The sequence below is a fragment of the Littorina saxatilis genome, linkage group LG17 (assembly GCF_037325665.1).
Source record: "Littorina saxatilis isolate snail1 linkage group LG17, US_GU_Lsax_2.0, whole genome shotgun sequence".
In the NCBI taxonomy this organism is placed as follows: Eukaryota; Metazoa; Mollusca; class Gastropoda; order Littorinimorpha; family Littorinidae; genus Littorina; species Littorina saxatilis.
In genome coordinates, this window is record NC_090261.1 from 53,654,057 (window position 1) to 53,671,695 (window position 17,639).

At 41.5% G+C, this 17,639-nt stretch overlaps 1 protein-coding gene across 1 annotated transcript; it reads right to left on the reverse strand.

Annotated features, from left to right (window-relative positions):
- Window positions 1-1,223: 1,223 nt before the first annotated feature.
- LOC138953954 (RNA-binding protein lark-like) lies at window positions 1,224-17,209 on the reverse strand. The gene is made up of 6 exons (XM_070325970.1): window positions 17,094-17,209; window positions 9,734-9,862; window positions 7,246-7,329; window positions 5,912-5,955; window positions 4,323-4,754; window positions 1,224-2,799 (listed from the first exon to the last, which is right to left on the reverse strand). The coding sequence occupies exons 2-6, from the start codon at window positions 9,857-9,859 to the stop codon at window positions 2,481-2,483; spliced, it is 1,005 nt and encodes a 334-aa protein (XP_070182071.1). The 5' UTR covers window positions 9,860-9,862; window positions 17,094-17,209; the 3' UTR covers window positions 1,224-2,480.
- Window positions 17,210-17,639: the final 430 nt, after the last annotated feature.

Below are 17,639 nucleotides of genomic sequence, written 5' to 3' on the forward strand. Positions count from 1 at the left end.
GATCGTGTTATCGACTACACACGGAAGACATCGCGGGGCCGTGCGGACCCATTCTTCTCAAAGAAGGAAAAATATGCATACCCTTCCGTAGACCCATGGTTTCCAAAGAATCAAAAACGTGCATCCCCTTCTGTAGACGCCGTGGTTAAATTTCCGCGAGAAGTAATTAAATTAAATTATTCATTTAATTATTACCGTGCGGACTAAAGCTTCTCAAAAAAGGAAAAACGTGAATACCCTTCTGTAGACGTCGTGGGGCCATGTGGACCCACATTGTTATGTATTAATTTCGCTCCACGCGACTTGCTTATTAACTCCAAAATTAAACAGATCGTAGAAAATTATGTTTAGAGCCAATACTGAAGGTTTGTGACTTCTCTCCCTAGTTTTTATGTAAGTTCCTTCAGTTTGAGAAACATGGGCCCGCACGGCCCCACGATGTCTTCCGTGTAAATTTGACCTTTGCTTTTTTAATTACTTCTCGAGGAAATTTAATGATCTTTTAGGACATAAGAGCTTTTTAGGTGTCTGAGGCATTCTTAAAAGCACATTCAAAAATTCCAACTGGTTTAAACTTTAAGAGATATTTGCAATTAAACACCCTTCTGGGTCCACCGACGACCGTTAATATAAGATTCTTGTGATTACCGAGATGGCAACATTGAATTTGTTGTAAACTTTGATACAGTTGACTGCAGCTGGGCGTCGTGTGCTTGACCTTACTGAGAACCGATGGATGACAGACGAGACACATACGCTGTCTGATCACCTCACCGTGAGTGGTTCCCATGGTGACTATGAGGTGCGTGTGTACTACCACGGCAAAGAACTGGCCAGTTTGATGAAAACGTTCACTTTAGGAAAAGGTGCACAGGCCGTCAATGTGCACACGTAGTTATTAATCTGTGACTGCTGTAACTTCAGTAAATGGAGTTGTCTGCTTTCATCCTTTAAGGTGCAGTGTCTCTTCTGTGTGTGCATCCGTGTATACATTCTTCTGCGTGTATGTGTACCAGTTTGCACATACACGAGTGAATATCTGGTGTGTGTGTGTGTGAAGGGGAGAAACAGAGAGTTTGAATTAAATGAATAAAAGGAAAAGAAGAAGTTGCTAGTTTCAATTATGAACAAAGTACATATGACACATTCATTTCCTCACACACCACCACCACAGCATCTCTTCATCGCAGTCATGCCCTCACCAATACAGAAGGGACAAAGTGTTATGTGTCACTGTCAATGTTTATTATTAATTTTGCAAAGCATCATGATCATTCAAACATTCGGTGGTTTGTTCATGACACAACATAGAACAATAAAAACAAATACGTGAAAATCTTGCCCTTTTTAGCGCCATCCTCAGCAGAAATCTCAGAAATAAATGAACAGAACGTCAAACACAACAAAGATACATTCAACCGTGGGCTTTGTCTGACACCGAAATGAATGTAGGGATGAATGTTCATAAGAGAAATTTAAAAAGGAATGGAAAGCTTACATAGCTAATGTGAAAATAATATGACAATGATCATAACTGATAATCTAAGAAATGAAGAATCTCAAAATGATGCAAGATATCACCGGTAAAACAATTTAGGCAATATTGAAAGATCAAAATCAGCAAATTTCCTGAACTTCTTTGTATACAATAAACTTTAAAGTACAATCTTGTCACTTCGTAATAAGAAGAACACACAGAAATGAAATCATTGCCTTAGCATGAACATAATAAAATTAAAATATAACTCTTCCGTTACTTTTAAAACCTAAAAAGGAATGATCTATGCCACCTTCATGTGAATTGCAACAACACTGACCAACTGTCAGTGTGTTTGATTCTGTGAGACTGAAACAATATTCCGTCAGACTGAGAGAGGATTATTTTTTTCACCTCATTTACGAACCTGAACAGATCACGTGTTCCTTATTTCATTTCACAAAAGTCTTTTCAACAATCCTTTCACATCTCTGCTGCCTTGGTGAAAATCTATCTTTGCCTTCAGCTATATCAAAGCACCAGTAAATCAGTATCAACATTGTCATGACTAGCCAACAGCAAAGCTGACATAAAATTCACCATTTCATAAAAAAAAGTTGGAACAGTTTAAAATCAGCTCTTCTGTTCCTTTCTAAGATGTAAGGAAGACACAGAGCTGCAAAGAAAATACAACTCAAGCAGTGCCACTTGGCCTATCTCAGTCAGTCATACATTCTGTATGAAATAATGATGAAAACTTAACAACATCAACTACAATGCTGAGACAACAGACATCACATAAAAGAGAAATGCTTTTCAAGAATAAAACTTGCTGATTCACATAGAGAGCTGAAGAGGGAGAAAATTTGTTAGTCAATTTTCTTTCATCATTTTTTTTTAAAGATTAAAAGTGGTGTAAAGATGTTCACAAAACTGGCAGTTTAAAACTTAGGAAATGATGCCAACAATGAGAGCATGACAGCTCCTTTCACAGTCAAGTCTCTCAGAAGAAAATGGGCTGCGTCTGCAGCGCTGTCTGACTGTCATAACCTTTGTTCTGTTGCTGCGATTGCTGCTGCATGCCATAGCCACCTCCGCCGTTGGCTCCTTGCTGTTGCTGCATGCCGCGATCATAACCACCAGCACCTCTGCTCGGGGGTGCGTAGTAGTCCTGGCCGCCTGCTGAAGCTCCGTAGTCAGAGCGCTCAGTAGCTGCAGGTCGGCGGTAGTAATCGTAGCCGTTGGCCGCAGGGTAAGCCGTGGTGTTGAGACGAGAGGCAGCAGGCTCAGGGGCTTGAGGGGTTCTCATCAGAGGAACTTTCCTGCAGAAACAAACACAAAGTGTCAATCCATTAGTAACAGTGCAAGGACAGTTCCATGATCAAATTTTTTTCTGCCAACTACCTTCTTCTTCAGCGTTCCAGAATTGTCTGGTTACGTGTGAGCTCGTTTGCCCATTTGGGTTCCCCACACTATACTCTGAGAGCATAGTCAGCTTCACTCCGCTTTCGTTGAGTAGGCATGCTGGGTATTTTCGTGTTTCCATAACCCACCGAACTCTGACATGGATTACAGGATCTTTTCCGTGGGCACTTTGTCTTGTGCTTGTGTGTACACACGAAGGGGGTTAAGTCACTAGCAGGTCTGCACATAAGTTGAACTTTCTTTCTTTATTTGGTGTTTAACGTCGTTTTCAACCACGAAGGTTATATCGCGACGAGGGAAAGGGGGGATGGGATAGGGGAAAGGGGGGAGATGGGATAGAGCCACTTGTTAAGTGTTTCTTGTTCACAAAAGCACTAATCAAAAAATTGCTCCAGGGGCTTGCAACGTAGTACAATATATGACCTTACTGGGAGAATGCAAGTTTCCAGTACAAAGGACTAAACATTTCTTACATACTGCTTGACTAAAATCTTTACAAATATTGACTATATTCTATACAAGAACCACTTAACAAGGGTAATAAGTGAAGAATTTTATGGGTGAGAAAAGGAAAGTAAAAGGACTTTGGGGAGGCAGAAATAGAGAAGAAACAAGAAAAAGATCCTAATTAGGTTCACGGCATCGAGAGTGATGCGACCTTCTCTCAGAAGTTAGTAGAGAAGGCTCCCCCATCCACCACCCGGGGGACGCGCCTCTACGCCAATCAGGGGGCGCGAGGATAAGTTGACCTGGGAGATTGGAAAAATCTCCACTCTTAACCCACCAGGCGGCAGCGACCGGAGTTCGAACTCACGACCTCCCGATTAGTAGGCCGACGTCTTACCACCACGCCACTGCGCCCGTCCGCCAACTACCATTTTTCATGTCAACCAAATGAAATGTACTTTTCTTTATTTGGTGTTTAACGTCGTTTTCAACCACGAAAGGGGGAAGATGGGATAGAGCCACTTGTCAATTGTTTCTTGTTCACAAAAGCACTAATCAAAAATTTGCTCCAGGGGCTTGCAATGTAGTACAATATATTACCTTACTGGGAGAATGCAAGTTTCCAGTACAAAGGACTTAACATTTCTTACATACTGCTTGACTAAAATCTTTACAAACATTGACTATATTCTATACAATAAACACTTAACAAGGGTAAAAGGAGAAACAGAATCTGTTGGTCGCCTCTTATGACATGCTGGGGAGCATCGGGTAAATTCTTTCTCGTCCCAACCAATATGGGACTCCCCCTAACCCGCGGGGGGTAAAGGAAATGTAAAAATCCTCCCTTGACACTTTGCAACAACTTGTTCAGCACAATAGCGTTTTTTCAGACCTTTGAAACAAGCCAGAATCTCACCCATATCACTTCTTTTATCATATTAAAACCATACACCCAATCTATACAGCTTACCTGTCGTAGTACTCTGGAGGGGGCCTAGCAGGGGGTGGCGACCTCTCCCTGTAGTAAGGATCAGCTGGCAGGGGTGCCCTTTCTGCAGCTCTCAAGCGGTCATAGGCAGCAGCACGCTCCTCAGGGTAGGGCGGCAGGCGCTCCCTGGCCATCAAGCGATCCCGGGGATCTGGAGGGGGTGGGTAGCCACCCCTCTCCTCTGGCATGAGGCGATCACGTGGCAAGGGCAGTGGACCGTAACGATCGCCTGGGGGTGGAAGACGTGGGAGGTAACGGTCTGCTGGTGGCATGCGGTAGTAGGGGTCCCTCTCTGGGTAGGGGGGATAGCGGTAGTAGGGGTCAAAGCGGTCGTAGCCTGGTGGTGGAGGCAGCCCTCTACGTGGGGGGCCAGAGGGGTAGGGTCGGGACCGACCACCTCTGTAACTGTCTGACCTGAAACGGGTAAAGCAAAGGTAAATGTCATGGAAACAAACCCAAAAGTCAACACCATGGGTATATATAAAGAACCTCTCAGCTTACTCAGTTCAACCGTCCAACATTTATTTCATTTTTAAAATGAATTTACATTTCAAAATTAAATTCCTAAAGCTTCAAAATATTACCAGAAAATTCCAATTTTTAAATTGTTGATTAAAAAAATGGATGAAAAGAAAAGGAGCAATAAAATGCAAAGCATGAAATGCTTGGTGATAAGTTATGTATCACATACTACAATCAACACTTACCTTTTCTGCATGGTAATTGTATGAACTATTTTCTGTGTGTGCTTAAAACGGTTTAAATGTATTAAGAATACACACTCTACAAGTCTATACGCAAAGCTTATAGAGTATGACCAAAGGAGTTCATATTCAGGCATGGGAATTTAAAAAAGTAAACAAGACTGACATTTTGTATTTCTCCAAAGAACCCAAATTGTGCAATTTGGTGTCATCTGAGCTCCAAGTTTGCCATTAAATTCAGTTTTCAGAACCATTTTTGCCTCCCCCTGGTTTTTTTTTTCGGTGGACACTTTTGCTTTTTCGGTGGAACGAAAAAAAAAATGGGCGGAAGTTTGCCTTTCGGCGGACAATTCCCATGCCTGCATATTACTTGATCAGGTTACAAAATACAGCTTCTGGTTATTGTTACACACCTTCAAAACCTTTTCCCCCGAAGTGTCTATTGATTCGCACATAAACCATGTTTGGAAAAACGCTTGAGGTTGATGTAACAACTTTTTCGTTTCACTCTGCAAGCACGGCATTATCACGTATGGGGCTTCATAACTTGGGTGGGGAAAAAGAAGACGAGGCAAAAAAAAGCGGAATATGTTACTGTTAGCATGGTCAAAAATCAAAGAACGTTATGTTCAACAGCACGGAAAAGTCGACAATGAAATAGAATAAAAATTTCACGCAAAAACTCACTTGAATTTGCCTACAGCAAAGGATGTCAATAAATCCTTTCGGGTTAACACTAACAAGAGGAATCTTTCGTTTCCTGTGACCCCTGTGTTCAGAGGTGACCAGGTTAAATTATTTGCAACTTGCAAGCGAATAATGTAACGCTGAACAATAAGGTTGCGGAATGGCGAAGATGAAATTTACCCTCTGCGGTCTCCTTTCGGGTTTCCCTTTTTGCCGGTTGAAAGCTGCAACAGGACGAGCAGGGATACAGCATTATCGAGGTCAAGGTCGGAAGAAGGACGGCCACGAGCAGGGTAACGCAAGCCGAGCGGCAAAAGCACACGGCGGAGTGCAATTCACCAAGCCTTCGCTACTCGCTGATGGAATGTCAGGGTCATTCGCATACTTGCCAACCACTTACTCTAACTTGAGGAACAATTTCGGCCACATCCCTCAATTCAAATATTACCTAAAATTGTAACTGTAGTAGACTTTTGCATTTCTTCTTTTACTAGCCTACTGCTCAATGCAAACACTTTCAACGATAACACTTCTGTCTGAAATATCCAAACTGCCTTCTGATCTTCTTATACGTTATACAGCATGATGGCCAAAAGCTCATACTGAGTTCAACCTAGTTCTCGCAGAATAAGTGGTTGACAATAAAAAAATCACAACTTGCAGATGCAATAGGGAGAAAGGAATACAGTGTCACTAGAGAAAAAGGATCTGTACGAATGAGAAGCAAGACTTCTTTCTTTAATTCTCAATGGTGAATTCTCATGCTCAATGCTTTTACCTTTAGCCTGACAAAGTCTACAGCTCTATTCAAATTTCTATGAAAAGCGATTAAGAGGAAAAACAGGGTGGCACTGTAACAACATCAAAAGTTCATAGATCATGATTCTAACGACGTTCTGTCACTTCTTTGTTCTCCGCATGTCGGCAATGTACTGGTCACGCATTTCTTAAATTTGTTGCTTGCAGCAGACCTGCAACTGACACACCTCGAAGAATGGAAACACGATTATTTGCGGCAAATACACGCACACATTCATCGCAACGACAGCACAAAATCTTCATAAGTTCAACCGCTCTCAAATAACGTGTTTTTTTAAAAGAAAATATGTCCTTTCTGGTTGACCTTTCACCAAAAATATTCATATGGGCCAGTTGAACTGTTTCATCGAAGTGATTTTCTTATATTTTCTTCGGCAAAATCGGAGCACGTTGTGGCTCCAAAGAAAAACATCTCGCATTTTGGAGAAAGGTCAATCGGGCAAAAGCTCACACAAATATTTTCAAGAATAGGAGCAGTCCAAAGATACTGAAATCGAACTTAAAACAGCGTTTATTTAAAACCAGAGCAACTGTTTCATCGGTTTATATGGATCTCACAACTCAATAAATGAGTATTAACGTCCGAGTTCTGGAAAATTTCGCTTTTCCCTCTTGGTCAGTTTGTCATTCGGCACCAAATACTAATACTAGTATCTGTTCACATTGCGGAAAGCAACTACAACATTCCAGCTTACCTCCACTCGCATTCTCTGCCCCTTGATGTTGTAACCATCCAGGTTGGCAATGGCAGTATTGGCTTCAGTCTTGTCAGTCATGTGCTGCCAATGAAAATGCACACACGATATATTGCTATTTTGATAGAATCTGAAACATTCAGTCGTTGCCTCACTTCTGAAACAATTCTTGTTCTCTCAGCATCTACCGATTCTCAGCAGTAACCCTTTGTGAAAACGCTATGCGCAGCAGGTCAGACATTCAAACAGCAAATGGAATAATCAATTATTATGTATGAAAGCATGCTATATATGACGTCATATAAAATCAGGCAAATTGATGTAATGAGAAACACATGGGTGCAACTGCTGGAAAATGAAAAAACTGAAAAGGTCGTGTTCCAGGGGCAGGGGCCGTCAAGGCCCCGGCGGGGTGCAGGGGCAGCGCCCAAAATCTAATTTTTGCATTTCAGGGAGGATTTGAATGGCCTCTTTTGACTCTAAATCTATTTCAGAACAAACAGGCTTTGCGGATATGCATAATATGAACAATCTTGTAAACCTGAAGGTATTTGTAACCACCCAGCCGAAAAGGAATTTTAGCATTTTAAGAGGGGCTATTTGAGCCTCTCCTGGTTTTAACAGCAACAACAACCCAAACATGTTTTATTTTTTTTGGGGGGTGGGGGGGGGGGGAGGAGGATGCACAACATGAAAAACCTCTATACTTGTAGGTGTTTGGTTGCATCACCCTTGCTAGAGGGTCTACAAAAAACAAGGTCAACACATTTGAAGAAGGGTTTTAAGCATCTCCTTGCTAACAAACTTAAAATTGGAGATGCCAAAATTAAAAATCTTGTAAACTTGAAAGTGATTGATTTTATCACCTAGTTTTGTCTTTGATTTAAAAAATGTTTACTGAATTAAAGGAAAATTACCATGCTAACAAAAAGTTTTCACAAACACAGGAAATTACAGTCACCTCCCTTGTATTACAACTTCTTCACTTGAAGCTTATGAATTTATCATTGCAGGAGGTAAATTCTCAAATTGTTGAACCATAGCTTCAACCAAATGAGAAACAAGTTTCAAGTCACTGAGTTTGTTTCAATTGAATACTTTCAAAAGGGCTAACTGCTCAGGTTAAAAAGAAGAAGGTTTAGACAAAAACAGAAACCTCCAGAGTTATATCCCTTGCCATGCACATGCAATCTTCTGATGCTGCTTTTTCATTTTAGGAGTTAAATTCGCAAATGATTGTTGAATCATAGCTTGAATTAAAAGAGAAATAAGTTTCAAGCAAGCTTGTTTTAGTTGCCAACTTTCTAAAGGACTCAATGTATTTGAAGCAAAATACCACTGGTTCATACTTCAGGAATGCAAATTTTCTCTACCACTGAAGGTCTCTGAATCCCTGAAAGTGGGGTATATAAGGAAGGCTAAATACACAGCACTTAAGATGCCACATTCACCAGTATGACATGACATCCTTCTCTCTCTCCCCTCTTGGCACCTTTACACAACCGTCCCTATCAGGAATGGTCAGAGGTGGCTTGACCTTTCAAGCAACCCCCCACCCAAACACAATGGCCTTGATCCAGAATTTTCAAAAAAACGGATTTTCCGTCTGCAGCCTCCTGAGAAAAACGGAAATTCCGTCCTAGACGGAAGAGTTGCACCCATGGAAACATCCACTGATCCAGTTATGTTGGTTTTCTCCGTGCATTTGTTTTTTAGACTGAGAGTGTTTCAATGTTCATTGATTTCCGTTGGTACATGTATTCGCAACAGGTATGCGCACTAAAACGTATGCAACAGCCAGCATTGAGCATGTGGGTAGCTGTCACTGACAAAAACATGTTATCAACACAGCATACAGTGGAACCCCCCTTTTTTAAAACCCCCGAATTTAAGACTTCCTCCATTTAAAGACCAGTTTTCTCAGACTTTCTGTTAATATTAATAACCTCTGTACATTTACCCCCATTTTAAGGCTCCCTCCTCTTAACCCTTATGCTGGTTGTCGCGACCTTTATGTATACTGTCACCTGGTTGTCACGACATATGTTGCGCTACTGGCTCAGTCTGTTCTGGTTACCTCCCATGGATGCGAAAACCTCCGTTTTACTTTATTTTTTTCTCTGTTAATTCACCAGTGGCTATGTAATTCTTTTGTTTTTTCAGAGTAACAAAAAATCAATAGGGTCTAATATTTTGACCTAAACAAGCATAAATTTATAATGCAACTAATTTTGACATGTTTTTTACTCTAACAAGTATTATTGCTACGCTACGCTGAAAACACAATAGCTGTTATTGAGTGTTAATATCTATGGGATATCAAGATAATCATGCACCAGACTTCAAGTTCCTGACTGGTGATGTTTTAATGTAAGGTAAGTTACAGCATTAGCTTACAGATTCATGTAAACCTTACAATTACAAAGTTACAGGTTTTTGTTTGTTTTGAAAATAAAAATTATATTTTGTTCAACTTCAATCAGCTTACCACAAAGCCATAGTTCTTCAGGACATCGCACTCCTCCACGGTGCCATACTTTTCAAAGAGAACTCTCACATCATTTGGCTCTGTGTCTCCACTGAGGTTGCCAATAAATATTTTGATGGTGGACATGATCTGTAAAGAAAACACAACTAATCATGATATCAATTAAATTGTAACAAAAATAACCCCTGAATGCACTAACCCGAATCCCCCCCCCCCCCCCTCAAAAAAACAAAAACAACAACCCAACAACAACCCAGCAACATATAATATATACTGCTACTACTACTAGTGATTGATTTCACTCTCAGCGAGGTGATCACTTGATTCACTATTAGGCAGTGGCAGAGTTTGCAGGTGGGGTCGGGTGGAGGAATTAGAATGTGTTGCTTCTGTAGGGGTGACGTTGAGCCTGTGTACAAAATACTACAATTTACAAAAAGTATGATCCAGAGTAAGTAATAGTAAGTAAGTATGAGAAAAATGTGAACTTGAAGAACAGGCCAACTCTGAGTCTGAAGCCCGTCCTTATATAGCACAAAGTGGACTACGCGAAGCTTCTGGAAATCTTTATACTGAAAAACCGCAGCTACGGCGAAGTACTTTGTCAACTACATCGCTTAGCAAGTTTTGACATGCGAAGCTACGCCGTAGCTGTGACGAAGTTGTTCTTTTTTGTCAGAAGAGTGCTTTTTGATTCATGGTGGACGTTGAAATCACACTCGAAAGAGCAAAGTGCATTCCCTTATCAGGGTTTAGCCTGGAAGAAAAAGACAATGGGACATTTGTCCCCCTCAACCAAATTTTGATCGGACATTACACAGTCCAAGGCAAAACGCATAAAGCAGGTTAGGCTTTTGTCAAAAGATGCAAAATACAGTACTCCTCGGATAAGGTGACCCCCCTTGGGACCAAAAAAAATCGTGATCTTATCCGAGGGACACGTTAACCGATCCTCGGATAAGATCAATTTCAGTAGAAAAAAAATTGATCTTATCCGAGGAGATCAGAGTTTAGTTTGGGGTCCCATAAAGACTTCCCGCCAATTGAAAGTCAATGACGTAATAATGGGCAGATCCAGAGAGAGACACACACTGACATAGGGCCTACAGTATACTGACACTGACACAGAGACCATCAGCTGCATTGGAGAGAGAGAGAGAGAGAGAGAGAGAGAGAGAGAGAGAGAGAGAGAGAGAGAGAGAGAGAGAGAGAGAGAGAGAGAGAGAGAGAGAGAGAGAGAGAGAGAGAGGATGTGAGGTAAGACAGACAGACATAGAAAGAGAGACACAGACAAACTGATCATGACAGACAGAGATAAAGAGAGGAGACGGAAAGAGAGACATAGAGTTAAAAAGAGGGAGATCAAGAGAGAGAGAGTAGGGGATGGAATTGAAAGGAAGAGAGAGAGAGAGAGAGAGAGAGAGAGAGAGAGAGAGAGAGACATGATAGAAGAGAGAGATGGCCAGAGGGGCAAAGATAGAGAGAAAGAGAGAGAGGAGAGGGGTCGGAGACAGAGAGTGACAGACAGACAGACAGACAGAAACAGAGACCTTGAGAGAAGAGAGAGAGGGGGAACGAAAGAGCGAGACTGACTGACTATGAGGGTTTAACGTCCTCTTAGACCAACTGGTCTATATTGGGACAGGTATTGGTAATTAATACGTTGAAGATATGGTGTGATACTTTGATTCGAACAAGCCCGCTGTGGCTGTCTTCTTCGACACATCAGCATTGGGTTTGTCTCGTCAAAGTATCGAAATACGATCATGATAATCGGAGACGAGAGATGATGCATGCGTGTCTTCGTGTTTTCCAAGCCCTGAGACTTTCGCTGTGAATGTGGGATCTTTTTCGTGCGCATGTGTGCACACGGGGGTGTTCGAACACCGAAGAGAGTCTGCACAAAGTTGACTCCCAGAAATAAATCTCTCGCCGAACGTGGAGATCGAACCCACGCTGATAGCGACCAACTGGCTACAAAGCCAGCGCACTACCAACTGAGCTACGTCCCCGCCCCAAAGAGAGAGAGAGAGAGAGAGAGAGAGAGAGAGCTTCCAAATATCTCAAATCTTCAACAATGTCTTTTATTTTGGCCTAAAATTGGCACTACTTAGCAGCACACGGAAACCGGCAGGAAAACAAGCAGACGTGACATGACGAACTGGCAATTTGATTGGTTCAACGACTTTTTTGGCGGGAACTATTTTCCAAGTTTTATTTGCGAAAGATTTCCTCATCCTTCTCTTTGGGGTAAAATAATCGGGCCAAATAATCTGATTTGTGCGTCACTTCTCTTTTGACGTCATATGGAGAAAAAATCTGTCAAGGCCGCAAAATTGGGAGATTTTTTTCCGTTTCAGTTTCGCTTGATCTTAAACGGTGGTCTTCTGCATTTAGAGACCAGAACGGGGGTCACCTAAAAAGAGGTGTTCCCGTATCCGAGGTCACGCTAAGCGAGGTTTTCTTAGTCATACAAAGAAGGCTTTAGGTCGGGACCAACACCCTGATTGATGTTATCAGAGGTGTGACCTTAAACGGTAGTGACGTTAACCGGGGGGTACTGTAGTGCTATTTGGTTCCATATGATGATGAGAATTTGCCAGTGTATCAGGTTAGTGTGTGTTTGTGTTTCGATTGATATCGCTTCTGTTAACCGTTTCCACAGAGGTAAACGCGCAAGTGCAGATAGTTTGCAGGATTGCTTGAATATTAATGAATTACATTTTAAAAGCCAATCACAGCGCATTTCACAAACTCGTAAGTTCCTCGGCTTGGCGAGCGTCAGTTTTTGCTTAGGTCATTCCGAACACTGTACTCCCGTGTCAAAAGTGTGCATGGGTCGGCGCAGTGGTACCTAATCTCAGTGCGCCCTTTGACACACTGAAGGGAATAGACCCTATCGGTATTCCAAGCTCTCGTAATCTCTCGCAAGCGTCAGAGCATAGCAAAGCATGCGGTACAGCGATCTCGTGCGAGCTGCACAAGCGAAGGTTCGAAGTTCTCGCGATGTTCAAAGCATAACAAAGAGCGTGTCTCACGAGAGCTGCTCAGATACCGAAAAGGTCTATTCCAATGGGACATTTTGAGATGTTCTGCGCCAATGGCACAAGGCGCACTAGTAAATGAAACCGTGCCTTATTCTATGCTATGAATAATGCTGAAAATAGTTCAATTAAGGGACAAATTCTCATTCCGGAAGCTTCGCGAAGTGAGCTACGCGAAGTTGACTTAAGGGAAGCTTCTAGCATGAAAAAAAACGCTTTTTGGTGTGATTTGAGTTTTCATGTGATTTTGTTTCCATAAACCCTTTCCAACCCCCCTATCAACCGTATTAGTTATTTCTGCAACCCTAAATATTTTATTTTATTTTATTTCTGAGGTAAATGTTTTAAAAACAACACCAGTCTACCCCTCATTAACTATGCAAAAAATTTGAAAGGCCATATCTTCTCTTCTACCTAACATAGAAACAAAATTTAAACTGGGATATGAACAGCAAAATCCCTTCTAGCCCCGTTTAGAAACGCCAAACAAACTCCATTACAACGATTTTCATTGGTTGTTTGGCAAATGGCCCAAAGAAGGCCAACCTGAAAACAAACCAATCACAAGCCTTCTTCTAAAAGGGCTTCGGCTGCGGCTCACCCAGTTGAGAAGTGGGTCAAATCAGCCTCTGTCTGTGTCTTCCACGCTACTTTCGATTGGGTCAGTGTGTTTGCCATCAAAACTTGTTTATAGCTTACAATGGGTAAAAGAAAGGATTGCTACAAGAAAAAGACAAAGACACCTCCAAGGAATCGACATGTTTTGGCTAGGCTTCCCTTGGATGCAAGCAATTCAACTGTGGAAAATGTGCCTGATCAGTGTCGGCGGCCTGCAAAGAGAAAACGTGGAGAGGAAGAAGCGTCGTCTGCACCTCTGCATTTGTGTGCATCGAGTGCCAAACTGCGAAAATTGGACACAAATAAAGAAGAATCTGTGCCTTTTGACAGCCAAGATGAACTTACTGGGTTTAGATTCGTTGACTGTGAACTTTTAGTCACATTCATCAACGGATTATTGTGTCCTGAGTGCAAACGACCGATCGGTGCTGCGCGGCTTTCTTCTGTGACTGAGGTGAGGACAGATCTTGCATCTGAACTGAAATTCGAGTGTGGTTGTCAACACAACATGACTTTGTTTACATCTAAAAAATGTAACAAAGTTTTTGAGGTAAATAGAAGGTTCCCCTTTTCTATGTTTGTTATCGGTCGGGACCAAGCACCTGCTAAGAGATTCCTTGGCAACATGAACATACCATGCTCACTAAACAATAGCACGTGGGCCAATCACAAGAATCAGATCAGGAAGGCCACAGAAAAAGTAGCCGATATCAGCAAATCTGTTGCTGCACATGAGGTTTCTGAGGCCTGTGAGGGGAATGATGTGACTGTATCTGGGGATGGCACCTATCATAGACGGGGATTTCAGAGCAAAAATGGAGTGGTAACTGTGCTCAGTGTAAATGGTCAAAAGTCAAAAGTTGTAGACACCGAGGTGCTGTCTAATCACTGTGACAGCTGTAAAAAACAAGAGAAAAAGAAACAAGGACAAGAACTTTTGGATTGGAAAGATGAACACAGACAGAGAAATATGTGACAAAAACCACGAGGGGAGTGCTGCAGCTATGGAACCTGCTGGGGCATTGAAGATCTTTAGAAGGTCACAGGAGCTACATGGTCTTAGATATGTCAACTTTCTTGGGGACGGGGACAGCAAGACATATAGTTGTCTAAAAAATTCTGAGCCACCTGTGTATGAGGGAGTTAGAATAGAAAAGTTAGAATGCTGTGGGCATGTTCAAAAAAGAATGGGTCGCCAACTTTTGAATAAAGTGAATGAACTAAAAAACAAAACTTTCAATAAGAACGGCAAATCTGTCAAAGGCATAGGCGGAAAGGGGGGTGGGTTGACAAAAAAAGCAATACTCAAAATTCAAGCTCATTTTGGTGCAGCTATAAGGAAGAATTCTGGCAATTTAGGACAGATGAAAAAGGACATTTGGGCCATCTGGCAACACCTTAATAAAAAACATGACAACTGTGGGACCTGGTGTCCATCCAAAACTGGCAGAGGAGATCCAGACAAAAATGCCTTTCCAGATTTTGTGTGCGAAGCCATCCGTCCAATTTTTGTGACCCTGACCCAAGATAGCCTGCTGGAAAGATGTCTTCATGGGGGCTCTCAGAATACCAATGAGAGCTTCCACAATCTCATCTGGCAAAGATGTCCGAAGACTGTTTTTGTCGGCCGAAAGCGACTTTGCTTAGCTGTAGCGGACGCAACTATTGTATATAATGATGGAGAGTGTGGAAGGCTGGATATTTTCCCTCTTCTTGGGATGGAAGCTGGCACATGGACAAGACAATTTCTCAAAAAAGTGGATGCAAGCAGAGTGTCAGCTGGACAAATCCAAGCAAGTGAGGCTGTGCAGTTTGCACGTCGACTTCGGTCCCTTCATGCCGCTGAACAGAATGTAGATGGGGAGGAATATTACTTATCTGGGGCTCATGAATAGACTAGGTAAGTCACAGATTGTTGTACACATGCACATGTGATGTCCTGTAAAAACTTTTGTCCATGACAGATATATATGCATGCATCTCCTCTTCTGAAGTAAAGAGCTTACATTTTGACCGTTTTCTCAAAACGCGTTTCAGTTTATTTTGACCGACCGTTTCTTGAATATCTCATGAACCTTTGCAGATATGCTTATAAAATTTTGTACAGTGTTTCAGGACACATAAAGCTATAATCCCACATAGGATTTAGTTGATGCAATCATTTTAAACCAATTTTCATTTTTTAGATTTTTTGGCGTTAAACCGTTACTAAAAATTGCGACTAAATTTCAAGTTATACATTTTATCCTATGTGATAATGTAGTTCATGTATTTAGAATTGTATATGCAAAATGTTAAGTTTGTATTACCTTTCATGACCAAATTATGTGGGAAATGCCAAACATAAATTTTTGCGAATCCGTATTTATACCCTATTTTAAAATATTTATATAAATTAAATAAAATACCTGGGGCCAATTTCCCTTTTATGTTTGTAATCTTCAATAGTTGGACTACACACACACATAAATTCAAGTTATTTGGGCATCATACTGAAGAGCAATTTGAAGTGATTTTTGGTCGATTTTCATGCTAGAAGCTTCCCTTAATCCAATTAAGGACAGGCTTTAACAGCAGGACAGTCTTAGTACTTGACACTTGTGTCACAAATTATTTAGTCAATGATTCGAATGAATCTTATTAAGTTATTATTTTCTAATTCAGTAGTATTTAGTAATAGTAGTAATACTAATAGTATCACTGCGCAAGAGAGAAGTTAGTTATGTGTATAATACTAAGTCTGGGAAAATCAAGACAACAAATTACGGAACTGAATATAAAACATAAGCTACTTCGCATTAGACTATACGCCTAGAAAGAATATTTAACGAAGCACGTTCGTTTACTCGGCTTGGTGATTTACTTTCACTTTTCAGTTCCACTTCCAGCTTGATATCGAAACTGGAATCAAAGCCTCAAAGGGGCGGGGATGTAGCTCAGTCGGTAGCGCGCTGGATTTGTATCCAGTTGGCCGCTGTCAGCGTGAGTTCGTCCCCACGTTCGGCGAGAGATTTATTTCTCAGTCAACTTTGTGTGCAGACTCTCCTCGGTGTCCGAACACCCCCGTGTGTACACGCAAGCACAAGACCAAGTGCGCACGAAAATGATCCTGTAATCCATGTCCAAGTTCGGTGGGTTATATAAACACGAAAATACCCAGCATGCTTCCTCCGAAAGCGGCGTATGGCTGCCTAAATAGTAAATGGCGCTGATGGTATGTCGACCAAAAGAGTGGGATTCCCTGTAGGTGGAGTTCCTGGAGGGGGATTCCCTGTATACAGGGAATCCCACAGGGTGGAGTTTTTCAATAAAACTTGCAAACCATACTCGAATTTCTAAGAAATATCAAAAAAGATTGAAAAACATCAAATTTTACCGATGTCGCCAAGCATCACGTGACTTTCAGCGATATCAGCAACACGCTACAGGAACTAAATCCTGTGGTATTCCCTGTATACAGAGAATCCCCCTCCAGGAACTCCACCTACAGGGAATCCCACTCTTTTGGTCGACATAGACCCCATCAGCCTAAATGGCGGGGTAAAAACGGTCATAAAAACCGTGGGAGTTTCAGCCCATGAACGAACAAACAAAAGCCTCAAAGGATTGCATTATACTCCTTTTTTTAACGAAAGTGCCTGGGACGCATCAGCTAGGCCAAACCAACATAATTTCAGTAGGAAGCCTCCTAAACTTACGATTGCTTTTCAAATGTGCAGCAGCGTGCAGGAAACCGCTCTCAACAAAATGGCGACGCCGGAAAGAAAATTGATAATGGCAAGAAAGCCGTTCATTGGTTGCTGAAAGCCTTCTTGACTTGGCTGTGGCTTAAATGCTACGATACATGATTGTAACAACCAGAGGTGGGTGGGTGGTGTTTTGTTTAATATTTAATTTTTTAATTTATTTTATTGATAATGAGATCCCCCCACCCCCCCCCCAAAAAGTGTTAAAAAACAAGTAAAAAAAAGTTAAAAAACCCACAAAACTAAACAAAACCAGACACACATGTGACAGTCCCATTTGACCTCCAATAACCTTAATTCGGTTTCTTGCTCGATTCATATACCTCTTTTCAGACTTACATAATTGATCATGCACTTGACATTAGAATTGGCCGTCGGTACTCAATGTTTGTTGTTTTCTGATTATAGTGTCAAACATCATCAAGTTAATTCATGTCCTGTCTCCAAGAAACGCTTCTCATTAAAAATAATAAAAAAATTACCAAACATTTCCACATC